The sequence below is a fragment of the Aspergillus pseudodeflectus genome, assembly GCF_044049435.1.
Source record: "Aspergillus pseudodeflectus strain CBS 756.74 chromosome Unknown BJX68scaffold_9, whole genome shotgun sequence".
In the NCBI taxonomy this organism is placed as follows: Eukaryota; Fungi; Ascomycota; class Eurotiomycetes; order Eurotiales; family Aspergillaceae; genus Aspergillus; species Aspergillus pseudodeflectus.
Window position 1 is genome coordinate 449,000 of NW_027263785.1, and position 20,554 is coordinate 469,553.

The 20,554-nt window shown below is 54.2% G+C and overlaps 10 protein-coding genes across 10 annotated transcripts; 4 read left to right on the forward strand and 6 right to left on the reverse strand.

Moving 5' to 3' along the window:
• Window positions 1-495: 495 nt before the first annotated feature.
• Window positions 496-1,780, forward strand: BJX68DRAFT_231056 (ankyrin repeat domain-containing protein). The gene has a single exon (XM_071039284.1). It carries the CDS (start codon window positions 746-748, stop codon window positions 1,232-1,234), a length of 489 nt encoding a protein of 162 aa, XP_070902099.1. The 5' UTR covers window positions 496-745; the 3' UTR covers window positions 1,235-1,780.
• Window positions 1,781-1,828: 48 nt separating this feature from the next.
• BJX68DRAFT_264047 (uncharacterized protein) lies at window positions 1,829-2,683 on the reverse strand (the record flags this gene model as incomplete). Its single annotated transcript, XM_071044859.1, has 1 exon — window positions 1,829-2,683. The coding sequence occupies one exon, from the start codon at window positions 2,681-2,683 to the stop codon at window positions 1,829-1,831; it is 855 nt and encodes a 284-aa protein (XP_070902100.1).
• A 727-nt stretch (window positions 2,684-3,410) lies between these two features.
• BJX68DRAFT_264048 (serine hydrolase FSH) lies at window positions 3,411-4,341 on the forward strand (the record flags this gene model as incomplete). The annotated part of the gene is made up of 2 exons (XM_071044860.1): window positions 3,411-3,474; window positions 3,545-4,341. The coding sequence occupies 2 exons, from the start codon at window positions 3,411-3,413 to the stop codon at window positions 4,339-4,341; spliced, it is 861 nt and encodes a 286-aa protein (XP_070902101.1).
• Window positions 4,342-5,472: 1,131 nt separating this feature from the next.
• BJX68DRAFT_217659 (uncharacterized protein) lies at window positions 5,473-7,238 on the forward strand. The gene is made up of 3 exons (XM_071037848.1): window positions 5,473-6,244; window positions 6,335-6,452; window positions 6,518-7,238. Exons 1-3 carry the CDS (start codon window positions 5,722-5,724, stop codon window positions 7,110-7,112), a joined length of 1,236 nt encoding a protein of 411 aa, XP_070902102.1. The 5' UTR covers window positions 5,473-5,721; the 3' UTR covers window positions 7,113-7,238.
• Window positions 7,239-7,352: 114 nt separating this feature from the next.
• BJX68DRAFT_217676 (MFS transporter) lies at window positions 7,353-9,508 on the reverse strand. Its single transcript, XM_071037849.1, has one exon. The coding sequence runs from the start codon at window positions 9,068-9,070 to the stop codon at window positions 7,625-7,627; it is 1,446 nt and encodes a 481-aa protein (XP_070902103.1). The 5' UTR covers window positions 9,071-9,508; the 3' UTR covers window positions 7,353-7,624.
• A 66-nt stretch (window positions 9,509-9,574) lies between these two features.
• On the reverse strand, window positions 9,575-11,191 carry BJX68DRAFT_264051 (major facilitator superfamily domain-containing protein; the record flags this gene model as incomplete). Its single annotated transcript, XM_071044861.1, has 3 exons — window positions 9,575-10,881; window positions 10,935-11,059; window positions 11,109-11,191. The coding sequence occupies 3 exons, from the start codon at window positions 11,189-11,191 to the stop codon at window positions 9,575-9,577; spliced, it is 1,515 nt and encodes a 504-aa protein (XP_070902104.1).
• A 90-nt stretch (window positions 11,192-11,281) lies between these two features.
• BJX68DRAFT_231062 (uncharacterized protein) lies at window positions 11,282-12,861 on the reverse strand. The gene is made up of 2 exons (XM_071039285.1): window positions 12,202-12,861; window positions 11,282-12,136 (listed from the first exon to the last, which is right to left on the reverse strand). Exons 1-2 carry the CDS (start codon window positions 12,735-12,737, stop codon window positions 11,971-11,973), a joined length of 702 nt encoding a protein of 233 aa, XP_070902105.1. The 5' UTR covers window positions 12,738-12,861; the 3' UTR covers window positions 11,282-11,970.
• Window positions 12,862-13,590: 729 nt separating this feature from the next.
• BJX68DRAFT_264053 (uncharacterized protein) lies at window positions 13,591-14,652 on the reverse strand (the record flags this gene model as incomplete). The annotated part of the gene is made up of 2 exons (XM_071044862.1): window positions 13,591-14,291; window positions 14,400-14,652. 2 exons carry the CDS (start codon window positions 14,650-14,652, stop codon window positions 13,591-13,593), a joined length of 954 nt encoding a protein of 317 aa, XP_070902106.1.
• Window positions 14,653-15,239: 587 nt separating this feature from the next.
• On the reverse strand, window positions 15,240-17,017 carry BJX68DRAFT_231063 (uncharacterized protein). Its single transcript, XM_071039286.1, has 3 exons — window positions 16,546-17,017; window positions 15,701-16,472; window positions 15,240-15,628 (listed from the first exon to the last, which is right to left on the reverse strand). The coding sequence occupies exons 1-3, from the start codon at window positions 16,831-16,833 to the stop codon at window positions 15,450-15,452; spliced, it is 1,239 nt and encodes a 412-aa protein (XP_070902107.1). The 5' UTR covers window positions 16,834-17,017; the 3' UTR covers window positions 15,240-15,449.
• Window positions 17,018-18,353: 1,336 nt separating this feature from the next.
• BJX68DRAFT_231065 (DUF3176 domain-containing protein) lies at window positions 18,354-20,212 on the forward strand. Its single transcript, XM_071039287.1, has 2 exons — window positions 18,354-18,991; window positions 19,058-20,212. The coding sequence occupies exons 1-2, from the start codon at window positions 18,385-18,387 to the stop codon at window positions 20,122-20,124; spliced, it is 1,674 nt and encodes a 557-aa protein (XP_070902108.1). The 5' UTR covers window positions 18,354-18,384; the 3' UTR covers window positions 20,125-20,212.
• Window positions 20,213-20,554: the final 342 nt, after the last annotated feature.

Consider the following 20,554-nt stretch of genomic DNA (forward strand, 5'->3'; position numbering starts at 1 on the left):
TGAGGTGAAACCACCCCTCTGCGACGAGAAGAACCACTGCAACACCAACGTCAGTACCAGTGCCGGCTTTTGCACCGTTGCCTAGGTGTGTCAAAATGGATACCATCAAGGGCGATGTGGCTGCTGGAAATGCTGCCTACTTTATTGTAGATAACTTGTCTCTAATTGGGGGTTTTGTGGTAGGAGAAAAGGGAGACAATCTTGTCCTAAACAGGTAGATATCCCTAGGCATGCCCATATCAACCTTATAAGCTTCGCATGTCGGGTCATTGTGGTTACTGCGGAAATGTCATCCGCAAAGAGGCACCGATGTTGCTTGATACTAACTCCGTTTTAACCTTCCCGTACGCGTCTCAGGGCACAACCGCAGTAATTATACTTTGCGGACATTTATTCCGCAAATCAGAATGGCATCATACCACCGGAATACGAGTTAAACTCTGGCAAGTGGCGCAACGGGCTCGTCATCCTCTGTGGTTTCTTTTCCTGTCTTCTGAAACACGACGTTCCACCGACCAACACAGACCATCATGGCACGTACCATCATCAAGCTGCCACTTAAGATCCATCTCGAGATAAGCGACTATCTATCTTTCACAGATTCCAAAAATTAGTCCACACCTGCAAATTCTTCGCGCGGATCCACAGCCGGCGACTATACGACCGCAGATTGTCTGGAGAGAGGCTCGACGCTTGGATCATCACCGACTGGCGATCGGAATTTGTCCTCAACCATGTCACAGCCATGGCAGACAAGCTGCTTCCGACAAATGACCCCTGGTGCAACAGCCTGTTGAAGTCCATCGAAGAGGCCGACAACGAACTGTGGCTCGATATCTTCATCAAGCGGGGCATGGACATCAACAAAAAAGCCGAGCACGACTGGTCCCTGCTTCATTTTGCGGTGGAAGACGGACGCGATCGAGTTGTTAACAGGTTACTCAACGCCGGCGCTGATGTGTTATCGCCGGCTGCCGGCAGGTTTCCCACGGTCGGCTTGCCGTCTGACTATCTCTCGCGCACTACGATGGACAGGTTGATAGCCACTTTCAAGCAAGCTGGCGGGGATATATCCGCCCCTGGCCCCGACGGATCCCGTACGGGCTTGCAGTACGCCACCCACCGCGGAGATCACCTAACCGTCAAGGCCTTGATCGAACACGGCGCCGATATTCTTGCGAAAAATATAGATGGTTATATGCCTCTGCTCTTAGCAGTCCGGTTCAGACACTAGCAAGGCTCACGCGTTACGCCTCCGGCTTTAATAGTATTATCCAGAGGATTGCGCGCGAGGGTCGCGGGAGCCCTGGCATCGCAGCTGTCAACGAGGACGGCGACACAGTGCCGCACCTCTACCTCGCATGCCTAACACGACCGCCACCGGAATCTGAGATGATCAGCCTTCTGGTACAAGCTGGGTGTAGCCTGAATGTGCTGAATAAACAGGGGCGCGCTGTTGCCCATCGCGAAAACTCACCCCTGGTCATAGCTGAAATAGTGGACTTTTTCGAGGGTCTGGGGATGGATCTGTCTCTCCTTGACTCGGAGGGAAGGCCGCCTTTGCATTATGTGGTCGGTTGTGAAGATGTCACCTTGTACCCCGAGGGACGGATCACTTCGACCAGGCAGGAACGCCTTGCGGTCGTCAAGCACCTCATTGCAAAGGGGGCGGCTCAGCATCCCGGGTGCGCCTCCTGTGAAGCGTTTGTCGCTACACTATGAAGGCCATGGAGTTGATGCCGATGTTTTACGTAGTATAAACAAGAATATAGTGACAGGGTGAGGATTTCCAATAGTCCACAGGCAGTCGCATTGCCTCTTCATATATTTAGTCCTTCTTGCGCCGCTTTTTGCCAGGTTGCTCACTTTGAGGTGTATCTGCCGCCTCGGGTTCTTTTGTCGTTGCCTCACCATCACCTTTGTCTTCATCCTCTTCGCCCTCATTCTCTTCGTCATTGTCGTCGGCGACCTCTTCTTCCTCCTCATCATTCTGTTCCTCCTCCTCCTCCTCTTCCTCGTTCTCGTCACCCTTGTCACCTTGATCCTCATCATCGAATCCCTCATCCTCCCGCTCATCTATCTCATCCTGGCCCTCTTCATCCCCCTCACCCTCCTTATCATCATCTTCCTTCTGCTTCTCCTTCCCCTTGGCTTTCCCCCTCCCCTTTCCCTTCGTATCCTTCTTATCTCCCTCCCTACTAACCTCCCCCCTCTTCCTCTTCGCCGTCTCCGTATTCCCCACAAACTGCTTCCCCTTCCTCGACCCCTCCACCTTCGTCTTCTCCGTCTCCTCCTTCTCCTTCTCACTCATCCCCTCCCACGCCTTCTTCGGCAGATACCTCTTCTCCGTCCCATCGTCCTGTTTCGCGTGGCCCGATCCTTCTTTCGTCTGCCACTCCTCGCCCGTCCATTTATCCAGGTTCTTCTGCTGCGGGGCTTTTTGGTCTTTTGAAGTCGTGTAGTCGCCGCCGCGAGCTTTGTATTCCGACGCGGTTAGTTGGGCCTGCTCAATGTTAGAATTGTGATTAGTGATTTGTGGTATGGTGTTTGGTAAGAGGAGAGGGTGCAGGACCTTTCGCGCGGACCACTGTCCTGGTTTCCCGCCCTTGTCGCCTGCTTGCACCTCCTCTTTGACTTCCTGGCGCAGGTCAGGGTCCGTGTAATTATTTTGCTTCGAGGGCATTGTGTCGAGGTGTCGAATCTCAGATTCTTTCTTATGACAGCTCTATCAATTTAGTCATGGGTATGGTCGTGATCGCCTTGAATGCAAGTCACGCCCGCACGCTCGGTTTTATCTAGGTAGAGCCATGTAGTTCCCACGTCACCGGGTGACATCATGAACGATCGAGATCGAAAGCACGGTTCCCCGATCTGGGAACCAGAATCTTGTCCTTAAGCTTAACTAAAGCGCGAGAATGTCAGGACGAACCATTCATTAGTCGTATGTAGGCCAATAGCCCAATCATCCATGATACAATCGGAAGTTACGGCTGTCGCTGCCGATCAAAGCGATTCGTCCGCCGGCGAGCCTGATCAATATCCTCGGGTATACAATTCCACAGGAATACTAGTAGTCGTTTATAAGAAAACTCGCACCGAGCTTAAATTATGCCCGGCTGAGAGATTAATTCCCCGACGCTGCTTAAATGTTCCTTGGCGCCGCTGCGTCGGAGACCGGTCGGGGGTTGTAAGCGCTGCCACCAGCAGGAATGTACACACCCGCATGCGGATTGCCCGTACTACCACATCACCCTCCCTTGTAGCAGTACTACCTACACGACAATGACTGGGATGCATCTCGGGTCCTTTCCCGCTCAGTGTAACCCCGGGCTATTTTCGCATGACCTCCATCCGTACCAGGTCCTCCTCCCGTAACCCGTCTTAAACCTCCCACACCACCCACCCACACGATGCCCAAAATTCTCTGCCTCCACGGGCACGGAACAAGCGGGCATATCTTCAAGATCCAAACTGGTGCGTCCCCTTCGCCCTGCAGCCGGTATAAAATAGAACAACCCTAACCAATCCACCGTAATCACAACAGCATCCTTCCGCTCCAAACTCCCACCAGGCTATACATTCGACTTCCCCTCGGCCCCCTACCCGTCAAACCCCTCCCCCGGAATCGAAACCATCTTCCCAGACTCCCCAACATACACATGGTTCACGCAACCCACACCAGCCTCAATCCGCGGCGCACACGCCTGGGTCCGCGAATATGTCGCTGCGAACGGCCCCTACGACGCCGTCATGTGCTTCTCGCAGGGATGTTCCGTGATCGCCAGCATGGCGCTGTATCACGCGTTTGATAAGAGCAATGGGGTAGCGGGAGAGAGCGAGGCTCTCCCCTTTGGTGCGGCGATATTCATCTGCGGTGGTGTTCCGCTCCGGACACTTGAGGATATGGGACTCCCTGTTTCCGCGAACGCACATGAGTTGAGCAAAGCGACTGGATCGCTCCTCACCGCAACAGCCAGCAAGCTCACACAACTGGGCGCAAACCTCTCGCTCATAAAACGCGGCGTCGGACTCTGGGACCGCGACGGCTCCGATACGCAGCTCCTACACGACCCGGACCCCGCGGCGCGACCGGGACGGAATGATGTCTTTGGACTGGATTATACGGTGTTTCCGGAGTGGGCGAGGATTGATATCCCCACGGGGCATGTTTACGGTGCCAAGGATCCGAGGTGGCCGGCGGGCATTCAGCTGGCGGAGTTTTGCAGCGATCGGGTCGAGATGGACCATGGGGGTGGGCATGATATTCCGCGGTCGACCAGGGTTGCGGAGGGGATTGCGGGGTTGGTTAGGGGGGTTGTTGAGAGGGGTATGGTGGAATGAGATGGTGGTTGAAGTTGGTAGGGGAATGTTGGATGGTTTTGTTGGAGTGTGTATGTGCAACTGCCAAAGCCACTGGACGGACGAGTAGCAATAATGGATAGACGGTGGACGGCGGCGGAGAGACCCGTTCGCGTACCGGAGTATGCTTCCCTCCTTTGGCTTCAGATCCGATCTAGAGTGTAACTGTCACTGTAACCACCACTCAGAACGGGAGATAGCTTCATCCCTGGGCCAAAACGAGCGGGGAACACAAACCCTAAATCTCCGCGCAGGTTGAAGAAACCAAGTCAAACTTGTTCAGCCAAGAAGACCATGTGGATGCCACAGCCGTGCCCAGCACTCCAGGCCATGGATCGTCCCCACCGTTGCTGCTTCTGGCACCTGCCAAGTACCCGTTGTGGGGTTGCAAAGCTATCCCAGGATTGACCAGCCCGTGGTTGTCTTTGTGTCAAGCGAATTTAGACTTTGGATCCGAGTCATGTCTTGCTTTGATATCGCGATTGACATTGCAGGAATCAGATTCTTGGAGATTTCCCCGCACGGCTGGCTGGGAGGTGAAGTTTCTTGCTGTCCATGTGGTCTTTTTCGAGGTCGCAAGGCCGGATATTGTCTTGGGGCATGGACAAGATGCAACGGGCGGAAGATCCGAGCCGTGTCTGTAAATATCGCCCCTCGAGCGTGCGCGTGCAGAAGACCATGTTCGAATTCGTTCGCTTATCTGACCCTGTCACAATGACCCTTATCTGCACGAATTGCCCCCAAAAAGGGGACGAACTAGTCAGCTAAGCCGGCAAACTCTATCCTCCCAGCTCGCTGGCTCCCACGGCAAATTCCAACCAAAACACTTTGAAACCAGCGATACCTTGGAATCACGCAGATCGCAGCACCTGCATATAACGTTGTCGACCTGCATGAAGCCAACACGTGCGCAATCGAGCGAATCACTTGCAGTTCCAAAGGCAGCTCACTTCTTCACCTCGGCTATAAACTCCAAACGAGTTCGTCAAGGCCAGGCACCCCCACAGTGGAGCGCGACAATTTCCCCAACAGGGATCCAGACCGGCCCGCCATCCCCAACACGGTAAAAGAAGGGTTTATCGCAGCGGCAAGAGACAAGGTTGCAGCGATAAAGTGCGGTCTGAACCCCTGAAGGCTGCAGTTGAAGATCGATCGTCTCCCCGGGTTTTGTTCGAGGTTCATATTTGACCTTGATATTACTCTTTACCAGGTCTCTGGGTCTATTGTCGCTGTTGTCGTTGTTGTTGTTGCTGTTCAGTCGGTCGCGGCTTGGTCACAATGCAATTGTCTCGCTATCGCCACGCTTTTCCTACTCGATAATCAATCCATGCGCGCCTCGAGACCGGCACCAGCACCGCAAGCATGTCATCCTCAAACCGCGGCTGGATCCTCTACGCCGTCTCCTACCCGCTCCTCGCATTCAGCACCCTCGTCACAGCCCTGCGCCTCTACACCCGAACCCGAATCGTCAAATCCCTCGGCACCGACGACATCTTCAACATCCTCGCCCTGCTCTGCGCCGCCACAAACACGGCCCTGATCACAAAATCCGTCCAGGCCGGCACAGGCCGCCACATCGAGACCCTCACCCACACCCAGCAGATCGAGTCCGCGAAATACCAGCTCCTGTCCCAGGGGTTCCACGTCATGTCGACGAATTGGGGCAAGGTCTCTGTTGCGCTGTTTCTGATTCGCATCATGGCCGAGGTCAAGCAGCATACCCGCGCCATGTATGTGGGCATTGTCCTGCTGAGTGTTGTGAATGTTGTCTGTGTGTATACGATCTATGGGCAGTGTACGCCGACGGCACGGGCGTGGGATGGGGATGTTCCCGGGACGTGTTGGCGGGCCGGGGTGCAGAGGAATTATGCATATTTCCAGGGGTGTACGTACAGACCTCCAAGGATTACCCTAACGCCGTCTCCAGAGCGTTTGCTTGATTATTTGGCGATGTTTATGCTAATTGGTATAATAGCGGCCTCGGCACTCAGCGACCTCATCCTCGCAATCTACCCGCTCTTCACGATAAAGAACCTGCAGATGCCACTCAAGGTGAAATTCGGCCTGGGCTTCGTCCTCTCGCTTGGAATCATGTTCGTCCTCGTCCTATCCCCGTCTCTCAATTAATCCCGAACCGTCTAACAAACATTACATCCAGAGCCATGATCGCCGCAATAGTAAAAACCACAAACCTCTACACCCTGACATCCGCGCACGACCGCCCCTGGACCATGGTCCCACTAACAGCCTGGGTCGCCGTCGAACAATACCTCATTATCATCGCGGCGTGTATCCCCGCATTGACACCGCTCTTCAACATCATCATCCGGCACCGCGGGAGTAAACGCTCGCGATCACGGTCAAAGAGTGGATCGAAGAGTCTCCCGCTGCACAGCCATCGGCGGAAGCGGTCCGCGGTGAATGCGGCGGACGGGCATCAGGCGTATCTACCCTTTGCGAGTGTGGGGCGGGAGTTTGTCGAGTATCCGATGACGTGGGCGGGGTCGAAGGGGGGAGGGGGGAGGTATGGGAGTGGGAGTGTGGTTACTGGGAGTGGGAGGGACAGTGGGAGTTTTGTGGGGGTTGAGGATGGCGGGAGCGAGGTTGGTATCACGAGTAAGGGGCATCAGAGTGTTGGTTCCGCTGTTGGTGTTGGTCTTGGTGTTGGCGAGGAGGGGGGCATGCAGGGTGGGATTCTGCGCACGACGGAGTTTCGGATAAAGGAGGTTGTGCGGTATGATGGCGTTGGGTAGGGAGATTATGTTTGATGCAATGGAAATGTTATTTGATGAGGCCCATACACTTTTTCGGTCGACCACCGGAGTATTGATTGATGGAAGAGAAGCAGAAAGTTGGAATCAATACGCAACCAGCGTTCCAGTGCGCTCCTAGGCGAGGAAGGCACGACTAATACCCAGGGGATACTCCTTCCTAGAACAGGAACAAGGCAGGTACGCGGGGAGGTGTCGTTCTTTCCTTGTTTCCCTAGATAGATGAACAAGGAATGAACAAGCGAGAAATGCTCCTTCCTACTACAGAACAGGAAGGTACGCCTGGTGACCTAGCGAAATTCTCCCACGCCACTTTTGCAAGATCACTACATATCCATAACGAATTCGCGACGGCTGGACTCGGGATCATAAACCCTGAAGCGCCTACGGCCAGCTATATTCTAAGCGGCGAGCACGTATCCGTAGCTGAGTAGAGATTTCCAATTTGTATACACGTCTCTAGTACCATACGTCTAATCAAGGTTACATCGTACTCACGTCCCATGCTCATACGAACTCCTCTCGCGCAACCTGGGTCCCTTGTAAAAGAAAAGCCACGGAATCGGCGCCATAGCCACCGCCACAAACCCCAACAGACTCGTCGCCCAGCCCACCCCCAACGCATCATACATCTGCGGCACAAACAACGGAAACGCCGTGGACAGCGCATACCGCGTCAGCGAGCTCGCCCCGCTCGCACTCGCCCCGTATTTCGAGCCGTACACGTCGAGCATGTAGAAGTTGCAGGGGACGTAGATGAGCATGCTGCCGAGAAACGCTGTCCCCTGTGCGAGGATCGGGACCATCCAGTGGATGGATGATCGGGCTGTCCAGGCGAAGGCGAAGAGGCCAAGGGGGAGGACGAGGGAGCCGAACATTGCGGTGTAGAGGCGGAGTTCCGGGGTGGTGGCTGAGTTTTCGGTTGCGTTGTTGCGGATGCGGAGGGTGGGGTTGTTGCGCACGGTGCGGTCGACGGTGAAGAGGATTGCGGGGGCGATGATGCAGCCTGCGACCATTCCTAGGAAGGAGAGGCCCTGGGCGCTGGGGGAGAAGTTGTAGACGGATGCGAAGACGCGGGGGCTTGCGACGATGAACGTGTACAGTAATGCAAACTGGAAGCCGCAGTAGAGACAGATGAAGCCGACGAGGGGCTCGGTGAAGAGCATGTGCAAGGGTCGGATGATGGTTGAGGTGAGGAATTCTTTGAAGAGTTGCAGGGCTGTTCGGGTTTGTACAGGGAGGACGCCCTCTGCGCCGAGTTTTTCTGCGCGTTGTCTGAGGAGGATGGGCTTGTAGGATTCGCGGATGAAGAGCGCTGGTGGGTGCAGGGCTGCGGCGATGATGAGCGGTGTCCAGGCTGTCCAGCGCCAGCCTTGTTGTTCGACGACAAAGGAGCCGATCAGGGGACCCATGGCGCTGCCGATTGTGGGGACGGAGTAGTAGATTCCCAGAGGTATGACTCTTTCTGAAGGGGGGGTGAAGTCTGAGATTGTGGCTGCTGCGACGGATACACCTGGGGCGGCGAAGAGGCCAGCGATGAAGCGGCACACGATGAGCGAGGCGATTCCTTGAGAGGCGCCAACACCGATGGTAAAGACATCCACGAGCGGAAGAGTCAATAGGTAAACGAATTTCCGACCGAAGGTCTCTGACAACGGCGAGGAGATCATGGGTCCAAATGCCATGCCCAGGGAGTACGCCGACAATGGAAGCAGCGAGACAGTCGTTGAAACATTGAATCGTTCCCGGACTTGCTCATGGCCCGACGAGTACATGGACGCATTGATGGTGGTGCAGAAACCGATTAGACAGACGACGGTTGTTGCGAAGATCTTTCTCGCCTTGGACCAGTTTCGCGGGTTTCCGGGATCATCGTCGCTGTCCCATTCTTGGAGGCGAGCTCTTGTCTCGTCGTATTGGGCTGTGATTTCGAATTGCATGCTGTATGACTGTACTCCCCAAGAACAGTCCAAAGTGGCATTGATGGCGAGACATCACATTATGTAGCAGTGGGAGAAAAAGCAAAGGTAAGAGTCACTCGGCTATACAACGATCGGCGTGGAGTCGATCAACCGAGATTCCGATGTGTGCCAGACCCCGACTGGACACCGTGACCGACAGCCAAGATCGGTCAAGCGCAGTCAAGCCTCGTAGGGCTCGGAATGCCGACGAGTCGGGTGCCCGAGATTTTATCGTTCCAACCGTGCGAGGTCTATTGGAATTCCACCGCATCCACAGCAGAGAGGAAAGCCAGTTCTTGAGACCATCACCGGGAAATTCCGACGTTGCATTGACAAACGATTGTTGCGGGGAAGCGAAACGTCAGTGGAGAAAGAGCATGACTCAGGGCCGGATATTTTTCCATGGAGCTGGCCCTACACTATACCCTGCATTGTCTATACGTACGATGTACTATCCTCATCATAGTCCACGACAGTATCGACTCACATCCTCCACCTGAAAAACGGATGCCTCCACTCCAAATCCTCCACCTGCCTCTGCCCCAGCCCATCCAACACGCGATCCCCCTCAACAACCCCAACCGCATCCCTCCTCCGATTATCCCACCGACACCACCAAAACAACCCCACACTAATGAAAAAACACGCCGCCCCCGTAGCCAGATTCAACCCGTTCCCAATCGGATAATCCGGCCCATCGAACGGGAGAAACGACCACGTCGCGATCAGCCCGCCTATATTGCCGAACATCACGACGAGTCCGATTGCGGATGCCCGTGCTGTGTCACTGACGACGCTCGCAGCCCCGTGTGCGTTGCAGAGCACACCGAGTGGGAAGGAGCCGCTGGCGATGAGGAATGTTGCGCCGTAGCGAGCCCGCGCGTTGTCGGTTGCGAGGAAGATCGTGTACCCTGTTACCATGAGGAGCGGGGTGCTGATAAAGAAGATGAGGCGGCGGTCGAGGCGGCCGCTGAGATATGGTATTAAAAGTGTGAATACAGCGCCGACGATGTACGGCGGGACGGTCTGGAGTTGTTGTGCCGTGACGCTTTTCTCCGGGTATATTGTGCGCACGATGGTGGGTGAGAAGAAGGCGAGGCCCTGCACTGTTACTGTTGCGAAGAGCATGACCCACGATGTAGCTTGGACGACCGGGTTGAGGATCCCACGGAGGAGTTTCGTCTTGTCGAGTTTGTCTAGGACAACTGTTTGCCCCGTGTGTTCAGATTCTGCGACGACGCGCGCGATGGCGAAGGTTTTTTCTTCCTCGGTGAGCCAGCGGGCTGTTTCGGGGCGGTCGGTTAGGGTCAGGAAGGCGATGAGGGCAATGCCCACGGTTATTATGCCTTCGATTGCAAAGATCATGCGCCAGTCCTTGAGGCTGCCAAAGGACTCGAGGTTTAGAATGGCCGATGCAAGAAGACCTCCGAACGCGCCGGCGAGGGGGGCCATGACGATGTACATTGAGAGGCGGAAGGCAAGTTCCCTTTTTCTATACCATCGAGAGAGGTAGTATGAGATGCCGGGCATCATTCCCGCCTCGAAGACTCCAAGTAGGAAACGGACGCCGCAGGCAGCGTCAAACGTGTGGACGAAGGCTGTTCCGATGGAGCAGATTCCAAAGGCGAGCGTAAGGCCAGGGATAAACCAGCCTGGTCCAATCCATTTGCAAGCGATGTTCGAAGGGAGTTCGAAGACGATGTAGGAGATGTAGAAGACGGAGAGGAGGGTGTTGTAGTCGTACCCCGACATGTTGAGGTCCTCTTCAAGGCCTGCGAGTCTTGCATTGCCTATACTCAGTTAGATCACTATAGTCAGGTCATGCACTTTGTGAGCAGCGTACCGATATTCGCCCTGTCGATGAAACAAAACAGGTACATGAGCGCCACTGTCGGGAGGATATAAAGATCGATTTTCAGCTTCAACCGTGCTTCGGCAGCAGGGTCAAAGTCCGATGCCGGTTGGTTTCTGTACCAGGTCAGATGAGTGCTATGGAGAATTGCAATAGGTGTCAAACCCCTTCATGGTCATCGAATTAGTCTCCGTAGGCGCCTGACTCTTTCTCTCCTCGACATGCTCTGATAGAGCCTTATCCGCCATTGCTACAACCTTCACAGAGATACTAGCAGACGATAGGGTGGTGAAAGGATAGGCGAACTGATAGCACGGGAGAAAACAGATGGCAGCAAGACGAGCTTATATACCTACAGGGGTCCATAGTAAGCATCATCTTCCCCGACTCCAGATGGTGGGAAGCCCCTAAGATGCGGGGAAGCTCAAAGCTGTTAGCTTAGACATGTCAGACCGTCTAGGGTTGCCTCCGCAGTGGCGGTCCAAACGAGGAGATGGACCTTCCTTAAACCGTACCAATGGAGCAGGAAAGAGGTAATCTGGGGGATATTGACCGAGGCGGGGTGGGAAAACCATTCCACATTCCCAACCAATAAGGTCGTGGATCTCGATCAGCTCCTGTCATCCTTTTGCTGTGGGGGTGGGGGTGGGGGTTCGCCAAGAAGATACGGGGGGGGTTGAACGAAGACCGATAATCTCAAACTGGTTCATTGGGCTCCAGACGAATATTCGGCAAGTCCCATCGGTATTGCATCTGAGCTCAATTCTGGGCCTCTAGTGCGGTCATTTGAACGGTACTTCTAATAGCCCCGACCCGAATATCGGGCAATCAACTCAACCTTTAGGCGCTCTCGGACGGCCAGAAACGAAGCAAAGCGCTATTAGCAATACCTATGATTGGAAGCAGACGGTAGCCGGATTATAAAAACACATAAATTCATGAAAAAGCTACAATCGAGCTATACTGTGTGCCAATCAGAAATAATGCAGGAAATTCCGACATTCGCCCATCAGGAGCGAATCATAACCTAGCTCTCAAACTTGACATACCCCTTCCCCTTGACAAACGTCGCAAGCCACGGAACATCCCCTTCATGCTTTGCCAACTGTGCAAAGAAGTCGGCATGCGCATCCCCGTTGAGAGCATTTCCCATGAAACTCGCATCAGCGTTGCGCTCGTCGGCGTAGAAGAACCTTTTTGAAAATGTCAGTCAGATCTGTCCCGAATATCAGTACCCCTCAAGGGTATGTATACGTACCTATATCCCCGTGGCGCATACGTCCCATCCGCAACAGCCAGCCAATATGCCGAAGCAGACTTTCCGGCTCCAAGATTGAGCATGAGCGGAATAGCTAGCACGTTCGTGTTCAGGCCATTGCCCGTGTAGATAAACGTCTTCTTGATTTCCGCCGGAAGGCTCTCCCAGCCCTTGACGGCTTCCTGCGCTGCAGCGTAGGGGCTGACCGTGTTGATATTCAGGTCCGCTTCAAAACTCGACAGAGGGATCGTAAGCGCCGAGTCCTTGTCTGTAGGGGCAGTTAGGCTCGCGGCATTGTAGACGACGACGTTTGGGGCAGTTTTGAAAGCAGCCTTTGTTGCATCGAAGAGGGCGGGGACAGTGTCAGGTTTGGTGAAATCGGCCTTGAGCGAGAGGTAGCCTTCGTCTGTGGTACTGCCGGTTCCCTTGCGCGATGCGACGGCGACTTTGTACCCCGCGCCTGCGAATTTGGCTGCGACGGCGGCTCCCACGCGGGGCCCCGCGCCGAGGATCAGTGCGACTTGTTGAGCGGCCATTGCGAACGAATTGGTTATAGTTGATGATTGTAGAAAATGTATTCAAGGTGTTCAATGATTTAGTGAATAACAGGACAAGAAGAACATCCCTCATATATCTAGTCTATAGGTCTCGCATGTCATCATTCTGGTCAATTTGCAATCATACGTTTGCAGGCATCATTTGTCATCCGACATTTCTAAGCTTACAAAGGTTGCACAAGCGCTGCACAACGGGACTTGGCGTAACATTGATTGGACATTGTGGTGGGACGACTGCAAGCAAGGACTTGTTTGTCCTGTTTGTCCTGTTTGCTCTCTCTTAATTCTCAGGGTTTAGGCTCATGCCGTCATGTTTGTGTGGTTTGCTCTGCTTTAGTTACTTCCTATTGGTAGTTCCCTTGCCCTATGGGTGACATAAGCGAGGCTGAAGACTGCCAGTGCTTGATTCCCCATCAACTCTTGGAAATCTTATGCTTGAAAGTGGACATTTGGACGTGCTTCTCATTTGGTTCACTCACAGTATGACTCATCCCTTTAAGTCAATCGCAGCGGCAGCAGCAGACACCATCGGAGTCAGACAATATGAATGTATATAATCATGCAGTCTTGTACTCTGCAGCCAAAGTTTCCGTACTCGCAGGAGATTCAAGTGAGCTCAGCCCAGAACAATGGACTCAGCATCTTTTACGTTGGAGAGATTTCCTATCCAAGGTAGACTTGACTGAGTATATGTTGTTGAAATTATGGAGCCAAAATAGGAGATCTAAATCAAGTAGCATTTGCCCAGTAAATCCTCCCAAAACCTTCCCATCAGTTAACTATGTATACACTCACACACCACAAGCTGAGCTCCATTCGCACTCGAGTCGCTTTATCTCGACCCCTCCAACTCAAACGCCACCCCCCTCCCACCCCCATTCCCATTCACACTTCCACTCCCACCCCCATGCACACCCGCATCCATCTCCGCCCTCTCAACACCCCCGCCCCCCAGCTCCGCCGCCGCCTTCCCAACAACAGCAGCCTCCCGAAACTCCTCAGTGGGAACCTCATGAACCTCCATCGAGCGAGGCGGAGAGTGCGAGTGGCTGCCCAACGACGCGTACCCCGGCGCGGGCTGAAACTTCGCGTCGGACGCCGCGTCATACGCCGGGATGGGCTCTTTGTTTACCTTGCGGCGGCGCCAGAAGAAGATGACTAGGCCGATGAGGAGGATCGCGCCCGCTGCGGCCCCAATGCCAATACCCGCTTTGGCGCCAGCGGAGAGGGCGTCGTCGCCTTCTGGGAGAGGGGTTGGTGTTGGAGTGGGCGAGGGCGTCTTTGTTGCTGTGGATGTCGAGCTTGTGCTCGTTGTGGTAGTCGTCGACGTCGCAGAGGTTGTGGTTGTGGTGGTCGACTCTGGTGGGATGACGACACTAAACTGCGCGCTGGAAATCTCCTGCCCGCCCGTCCCATTCCACACGGCGCCCGAGGGCAGGAATCGAAACGACCAGTCCGGCGAGGCGGCTACGATGCTTTCTGTAAGATCCACCTTCCAGCTGTATGAGAATGTTGAGGTCACGTCGATCGCGGCTGGTCATTGATTAGCACATTCGCACGCCTACCCTTCCACTTCACCACATAGCATAGCTGAGGTAAGGTTGAGAAGAGGGAAGGGGGATTTGGTGGTAGATGACATACCCCCAACAGCCTCTGCATACTGTGACCCCGTCACCCACAGATCGACATTGGTTGTGTCGCACAGCGTGCAGAACTGCGCGAAGACGGCCTGGAGTTCCTCGTGCCAGCGGATTTGGATCGTTGTGTTGACGGTGAGTTCCGAGGTAAAGTCTGGTGCTTTGGGGAAAATCCAGAGATCTTGGACTGTGCCTGCGGCTTTTGCGAATGGGACCAGGATCAGGAGGAAGGGGAGGAGGAGGGTTAGTCGGGACATCTTGCGGGATGCTGCCGTTGGAGCAACGGGATTGGCTTGAGAGTTGGCAATTGAAAGGACAATTCGAGAGAGAGGTCAACAAGCGAGGAAGGAGGAGGAGGAGAAGAGGGAGAAATCAAAGGAGGAGGGAGTGCGAGAAACCTCCTTGATGAATCCCGCTCCATGACCTGGGCCTAGATACAGGACGCAAGCTAGCCCAGCCAGTCCAGCCCATCCATTGCAAAGCGAAACCGGTGGCGCAACGCCGCAGGGTCTGTTTAATAAGTATCCCTTTCCTCTCAGGACGATTATTCGCCTGATCACTAATCTTACAAAGCCCGAAGCCATAGGGAAGGCTGCCCTAGCGGCTTGTTCCGCACGCCATAGGGCTATTCAGGTACTAGTCCGCGTTTCTTCTTCAGCGGTCCAATTAGAGATTGCGAACTGAAGCTTACCGGGCGCCAGCGGTGATGAAGACGTGCCCTGATTACTGATCAGAGGTGTGGGCTGAGACATCGTGGTACAAGAAGTGGTTGATCTCTGCGGTGATGGAAATCCGTGTGTGTGTTTGGCGCTCTTGACGGCCTGAGAGTTCTGAGAGCATCTTCGCATTGTCATGAATTCATAAATTATTTGGGATATAACAACAAATACTATCTCAGGTCAATGATTACAAACACCTCCCGCCATTATGAGAGAAGTCCCTGAATTGGAGGTCAAACTTTCGACTGCCTGGAAATTCCAGTCCAGGATTTGGCTGGCGACTCGCAAGGAAAACAGACCACTAACGCACCGTGGACCGAAATTAACATGCCTCGTTACGGAGCACCAGAAACCTCAACAATGCTCCGATTCCCCCCCTGCTCCTTCATCTCCGTCTGCGACTCGGACGCCTGGCTAGGCACAGGCTGTTCATCCTGCAAGACCTTCGGCGACAGCATAACGCTAAGTCTATGATTCCCCCGACCCCACCGTCTCGATTTCGCTTGCGCGAGGTCTGAAAATGAGCAGAAAGGTTAGCACCATGGAACACTCACAGTTCAGTATCGGACAAAGTGAAGTGACTCACCATTTAGAATATAGATGAACTCGACGACAATCGGCGCCCAAATCGTTAACGCGGCAATCTGCCCGAAGCCCCACTGGTCATCCTCGAACTGGTCGCGCGCCAGACTCTTCAGGTGTCGGCGCTGGCGCCACATCATCTCGAGACCGACAATCATTCCGGCAACGAGGAGGCCGATGAGCAGGACCCAGAAGGCCATGAGGACGCGGAACGCGGATTTGTGCAGTTTGTCCGCCTGGAATTTCTCTCTCAGGCTCTGAAGCCAGAATGCGACTGTGCCTACTACCGCAAAGATGGCGACAGTCCACGAGGGATATGGGATTGGGTTGATCACGTCGTAGTCCGTTGAGCTGTGGGCGCAGCCGTCCGAGGCGAGGCGCCAGTCGCGCTTGCTATCGCCGTTTAGGTGGGCCAGGCCCAGCGCGACGATTACGAGGACGAACACGACGAAGTAGAGGAAGACGCGCGCGGCCCAGCGGGACATTGGCTGCGCGATAACCATGCAGAAGAAGGTGACGAGGATGCTGTTGACCTGTAGAAAGGCCATGGCTTGCATTTCGGCAATTTCAAAGGTGGGTGGGTTTTGCGACAGGTTCGCGAGCGTTGCGAGGGCAGAAGAGCCGATGAAAAAGCCATTTGAGGAGAAAAAGTTCATCTGGATGTCTTTTAGGTCACGAACGAAGCTGCTTACTGGGCCGCACGTGAGGTAAAGGACGCGGTAGACGGGGCCGAGGAGGATGGTGAAGGTGGTTTGAAGCGTGTATGCGACCATCATCTACAGTCAAGTGGGAAAACACCGTCAGTCTGTCAAGAACCTTTTGGAGGAGCCTTGAGTATGGGGGACTTACGCCGATTCCTGAAAGATCAGGGTTCCCCGTGCCGTACGTGAGCAGGCACAAGTTCTGGCAGTGTTGCACCTCGACGGTGATGTTGAGGCCATTCTTGTTGGCATAGCTGAAGAAGTCGTCGATCTTATCAAAGTCGCAGGTTCGGTTTCCATCTGCTAGGCCCGTGGCTAATGGTGTCGCCGATGGTTCGCTGGAAGTCTCGGATGGCGCAAGACCCTGGGGAAGTGCGGCAACATGCTGTACCTGGAGTAGGGCGGACGCCACAAGGTAGTAAAGAAGAAGCAGCATGGCTGTTACGAGAAGTGTGGGCAACTTCAAGTCCAGGAACAAAAGTCAAACTGACTTTATTGAGAAGAGCTCGTCACATCGCGGCCCAGGACACGACGACGCTAAAATATCCACCGGCTGGAAATCGCGGCTGATACTCGGAATTCCCATCTCTGGCCCCCAAACAGAACCGCATGGAAAAGCATAATAATAAGCAGGGCTGAGTCGAGCGGCAGTCGGGGTCAACAGGGGTCTTCCTGAGTCAGTGCCTTTTCAGTGCGCGGAGGACCTCCGCGCGCATTTCGAGTCTTCAACGCCTCCAGCCAAACTGTAACCTTAACCAGGATAGCGTTGATGTGCGAGGACAAAACGGGCCTGGTGTACTTCACCGTTATCCAATGAGAGAAGAGACGCATCGGCTGGGGGACTGGCCCGGCCCGTCTGGCAGTCGTGGACCAGCCAGCTCGCTTAATGACACTCGGATGCCACTGGATGTGAAGACTGGTTTGTGCACAATCAAGTTTTCCCAAATATCACAGTAGGTTTGGCCCCCATTCAGGTCCGTATATCCCCGTTATACAACGTCTTCTAGGCTCCGCGTGCCTTGGACCCTGGTCTTTCTCTGATTCCTCACCCTGTCAAATAGCCGACGATGAGTGGTTTGTCACATTTGGACAGGGATAAAGCCGGGATGATTGGATGAGAAGGAGTTGCGGCCACTAGCGGAGTGGAGCCGGTGGGGATCGAATACGAGGCAACTGGCCAGTGCAGGAGAGGCTGCAACAGGATCTTATTTCCTGGGCTTCAGCCGCAGTCTTGACGATCACGGTTTCAAGTCTTTGGAAGGTTGGCAGCAGTGAGCACGGCCCTTGGCGCTGTCAGCTTTTAATCGAGGATCAGGCCTCCCAACTGTGGATTCAATCTTGTATAATCCAGCCCTATAACAGTTTCGCTGAGCGAGACAGCATAGTTCCGTTGGGATGAAGACTATATCGTCCAGTGCCTGGAAAATCGGAGATTTGGCGGTTAAAGTCAATCAAGGCAACGTTCTGCACATGTCACAGAGCCTTTGGCGCGCGAGACCTTGCATGCTCTTAATTTCCACTCCGAGCTCGGAAGATCCTACCACCAATCACAACCCTGCCTCCTCCACTGTTGCAGGGTTGCGAGGGCAGAGAGTCGCTCGCTATCGCTTCGTCGATTGGTTCGCACTCTGCAGGTGTCCATCCGCCCTCTGCAGTTTTGCTGGGCTGAGATGCAACCATCCATGCTGGAGAGTGCTGATCGCCATGAACCTCGACTCATGAGGGAGACCGACCACTTGGAAAAAGAAAAACCTGACCAGCCCCGCGATATCAAAGTTCTGACTATCGCTCTTTCGGGTTTACCTGACCCGGTGGCTGGCTGGTGCAAGGTTGAATTTAGAAATAATGCAAACAAACGTGTTCAGGGCTGAAAACCGGGCATAAACCCGGCCAGCCTCCGAGAGGCCCCAGGACCGCCTCTGCTCGCTTTCCCTCTTTCTCTTCCTGCTTTTCTCGAGGGTTTCCATGCAAGTCGCGCTCCCTCACCATGGCCGCGGACGAGAGCAACAAGAAGACTCAGGGAGAGCCAGCCAATGTCTCCGAGGTTGGCTCTGATCCCCTGAGCGCGACCGTCGAGTACAGGCGGCATCCGATTTATTCGCCCAGCGAATGGCTTTACGAGTCCATCAGTTCAATCCTGGCCTTGGGCCTCCTCATCGCCATTGCCATCATCTTCTCGTATATGGACAACAAGCGCCTCGATGCCTGGAACTCCCGTGTCTCTCTCAACGCGACAATTTCCATTCTCACGACCGCCTGCACGACGGCGCTGATGCACGGAGTCAGCACATTCATCGGGCAATCCAAGTGGCTTCACTTTAAGAAAGGGCCGCGCAAGCTCGCGCATCTCGAAATCTTTGACGGAGCCAGCCGTGGCGTCTGGGGATCCCTCCTTTTGCTCGCCTACATCCCCTGGAATTTGGCGACGATCGGGGCGCTTGTCTCAATCTTGCGTCTGGGCTTCTCGCCATTTGCACAGCAAGTGGTCCTCATCGAACAGCGCAATGTCACAACTCCCGACAGCAGCGCGACCTTTGGATACGCACACACCTACTCCCACCGCAATTTCCCAGGATCGGCAACCGCTCTAGAAGGTAAGCATCGTCCTTGACTTAACCACAGAAGCCAGGAACAGGAAATGCTAACCTGGTCTTGGAAAGAGGCCATTCCGCAGGATCCCGGTATGCAATCCGCAATATACCAGGGCTTGTACGGGATCAACACCATCGAACCTTTTAGTTGCTCTGGCACATGTCAATGGAGCGGATCATACATAGCACTAGGGTTCAGGTCCGAGTGCAAAAATGTCACAGAGGCCACACTGCAAACGGCCCGCTGTGAGACCCGAGGGTCCAACACCTCCTGTAACATGACAGCACCGAATGGGTTAGGCCTTCGAACTGAATGGATATTCACGAATTCCGCCATGACCTTCGTCATGAACGCGTCTGCGATGCAAAGTCAGGGCAACGAGACAACCAACCTTCCCGAAATCGCCAGATTCGCAATCTGGAGGTCGACGCCAGACCACAATTTCAATATATCCATGGAGAACGTCACAGAGTGCTCTCTCTTCCTCACGGCGTACGAGTACTCAGGGGCGTCAGCGAACGGGCCCAATATTTCCTTTGCACATAGACGAGAGGTCGATTTCGGGGTCGATAATCCGTGGTCTCTAGAACGTTTCACCTTGACCAGCCCTTTATACACCAACGAGACGAGTATTGGCAATATGGTTATCCCTCGTCTTGAGATAACATACTCCAGACTATCCGCGATTGAACAATTCTTCGCGTCACCGTCAGTATCGACGTCCTGGAATATAGGAAACGCTAGGAACAGAGACCTGGGCGTCGCCGCCGCCCTCTCCGGGGAAACGAACATTACGGAGCGGTTCGAGAGGATGGCAACTGCCATGACCAACTATGTGCGGTACGGTCCGGATACGCAGACTGCGCAAGGCGAGCTGATTGAGAGCGTGCCATTCGTGTCGATCCGCTGGGGCTACTTTGTCGTCCCTATTGTGACCGAGGGTTTCGCCATATTGTTTGCAATCCTGAGTATAATCAACAATCGCAAAAGCCGCAATGTTCCGCTATGGAAGTCATCGACGCTTGCCGTGCTGGAGTGCCGGCATGAAGAGCGCCTGGGGCTCCTGCAGACCACCGGCAAGGACATCAACCAAATTCAGGCAGAAGCTCAGAAGGCAGAAGTGCGGCTGCAATAGGAGTCGGTGTTGTTGGAACGAGAAATGAGATGCCAGATGGACTTCACGATGTATGTATATGATAGGCAGATAATATAACGTAGTCACGCAAGCTTTTTTCAAGCACTGACTAGGACGTCATCGACTGGCGAAAGCGAGATCTTGTCGATATGTCACCGCCAGAGAACTGTTCGTCATGCAACACAGGGCTTTTCACCTGGCCCGTGGGGAGTACTGTCCGACTGCCCCGGGGCAGCCCACGGAGTGCTTAGGCGGCGTAGAAAGGACCTTGAGCAGAAAGGTCTAAAGAGAATCTCGCTGCAAAAAAAAAAAAGATTATCACGTTGAGGACGTTTATAGAGCGGGAGAGTTGGTGGAGCGAGCGGTCAGTGACCTGAGAAATTCGCTTCCGGCCCTTCACGCCTTCCACAACCGGCCATAAGCAACACCA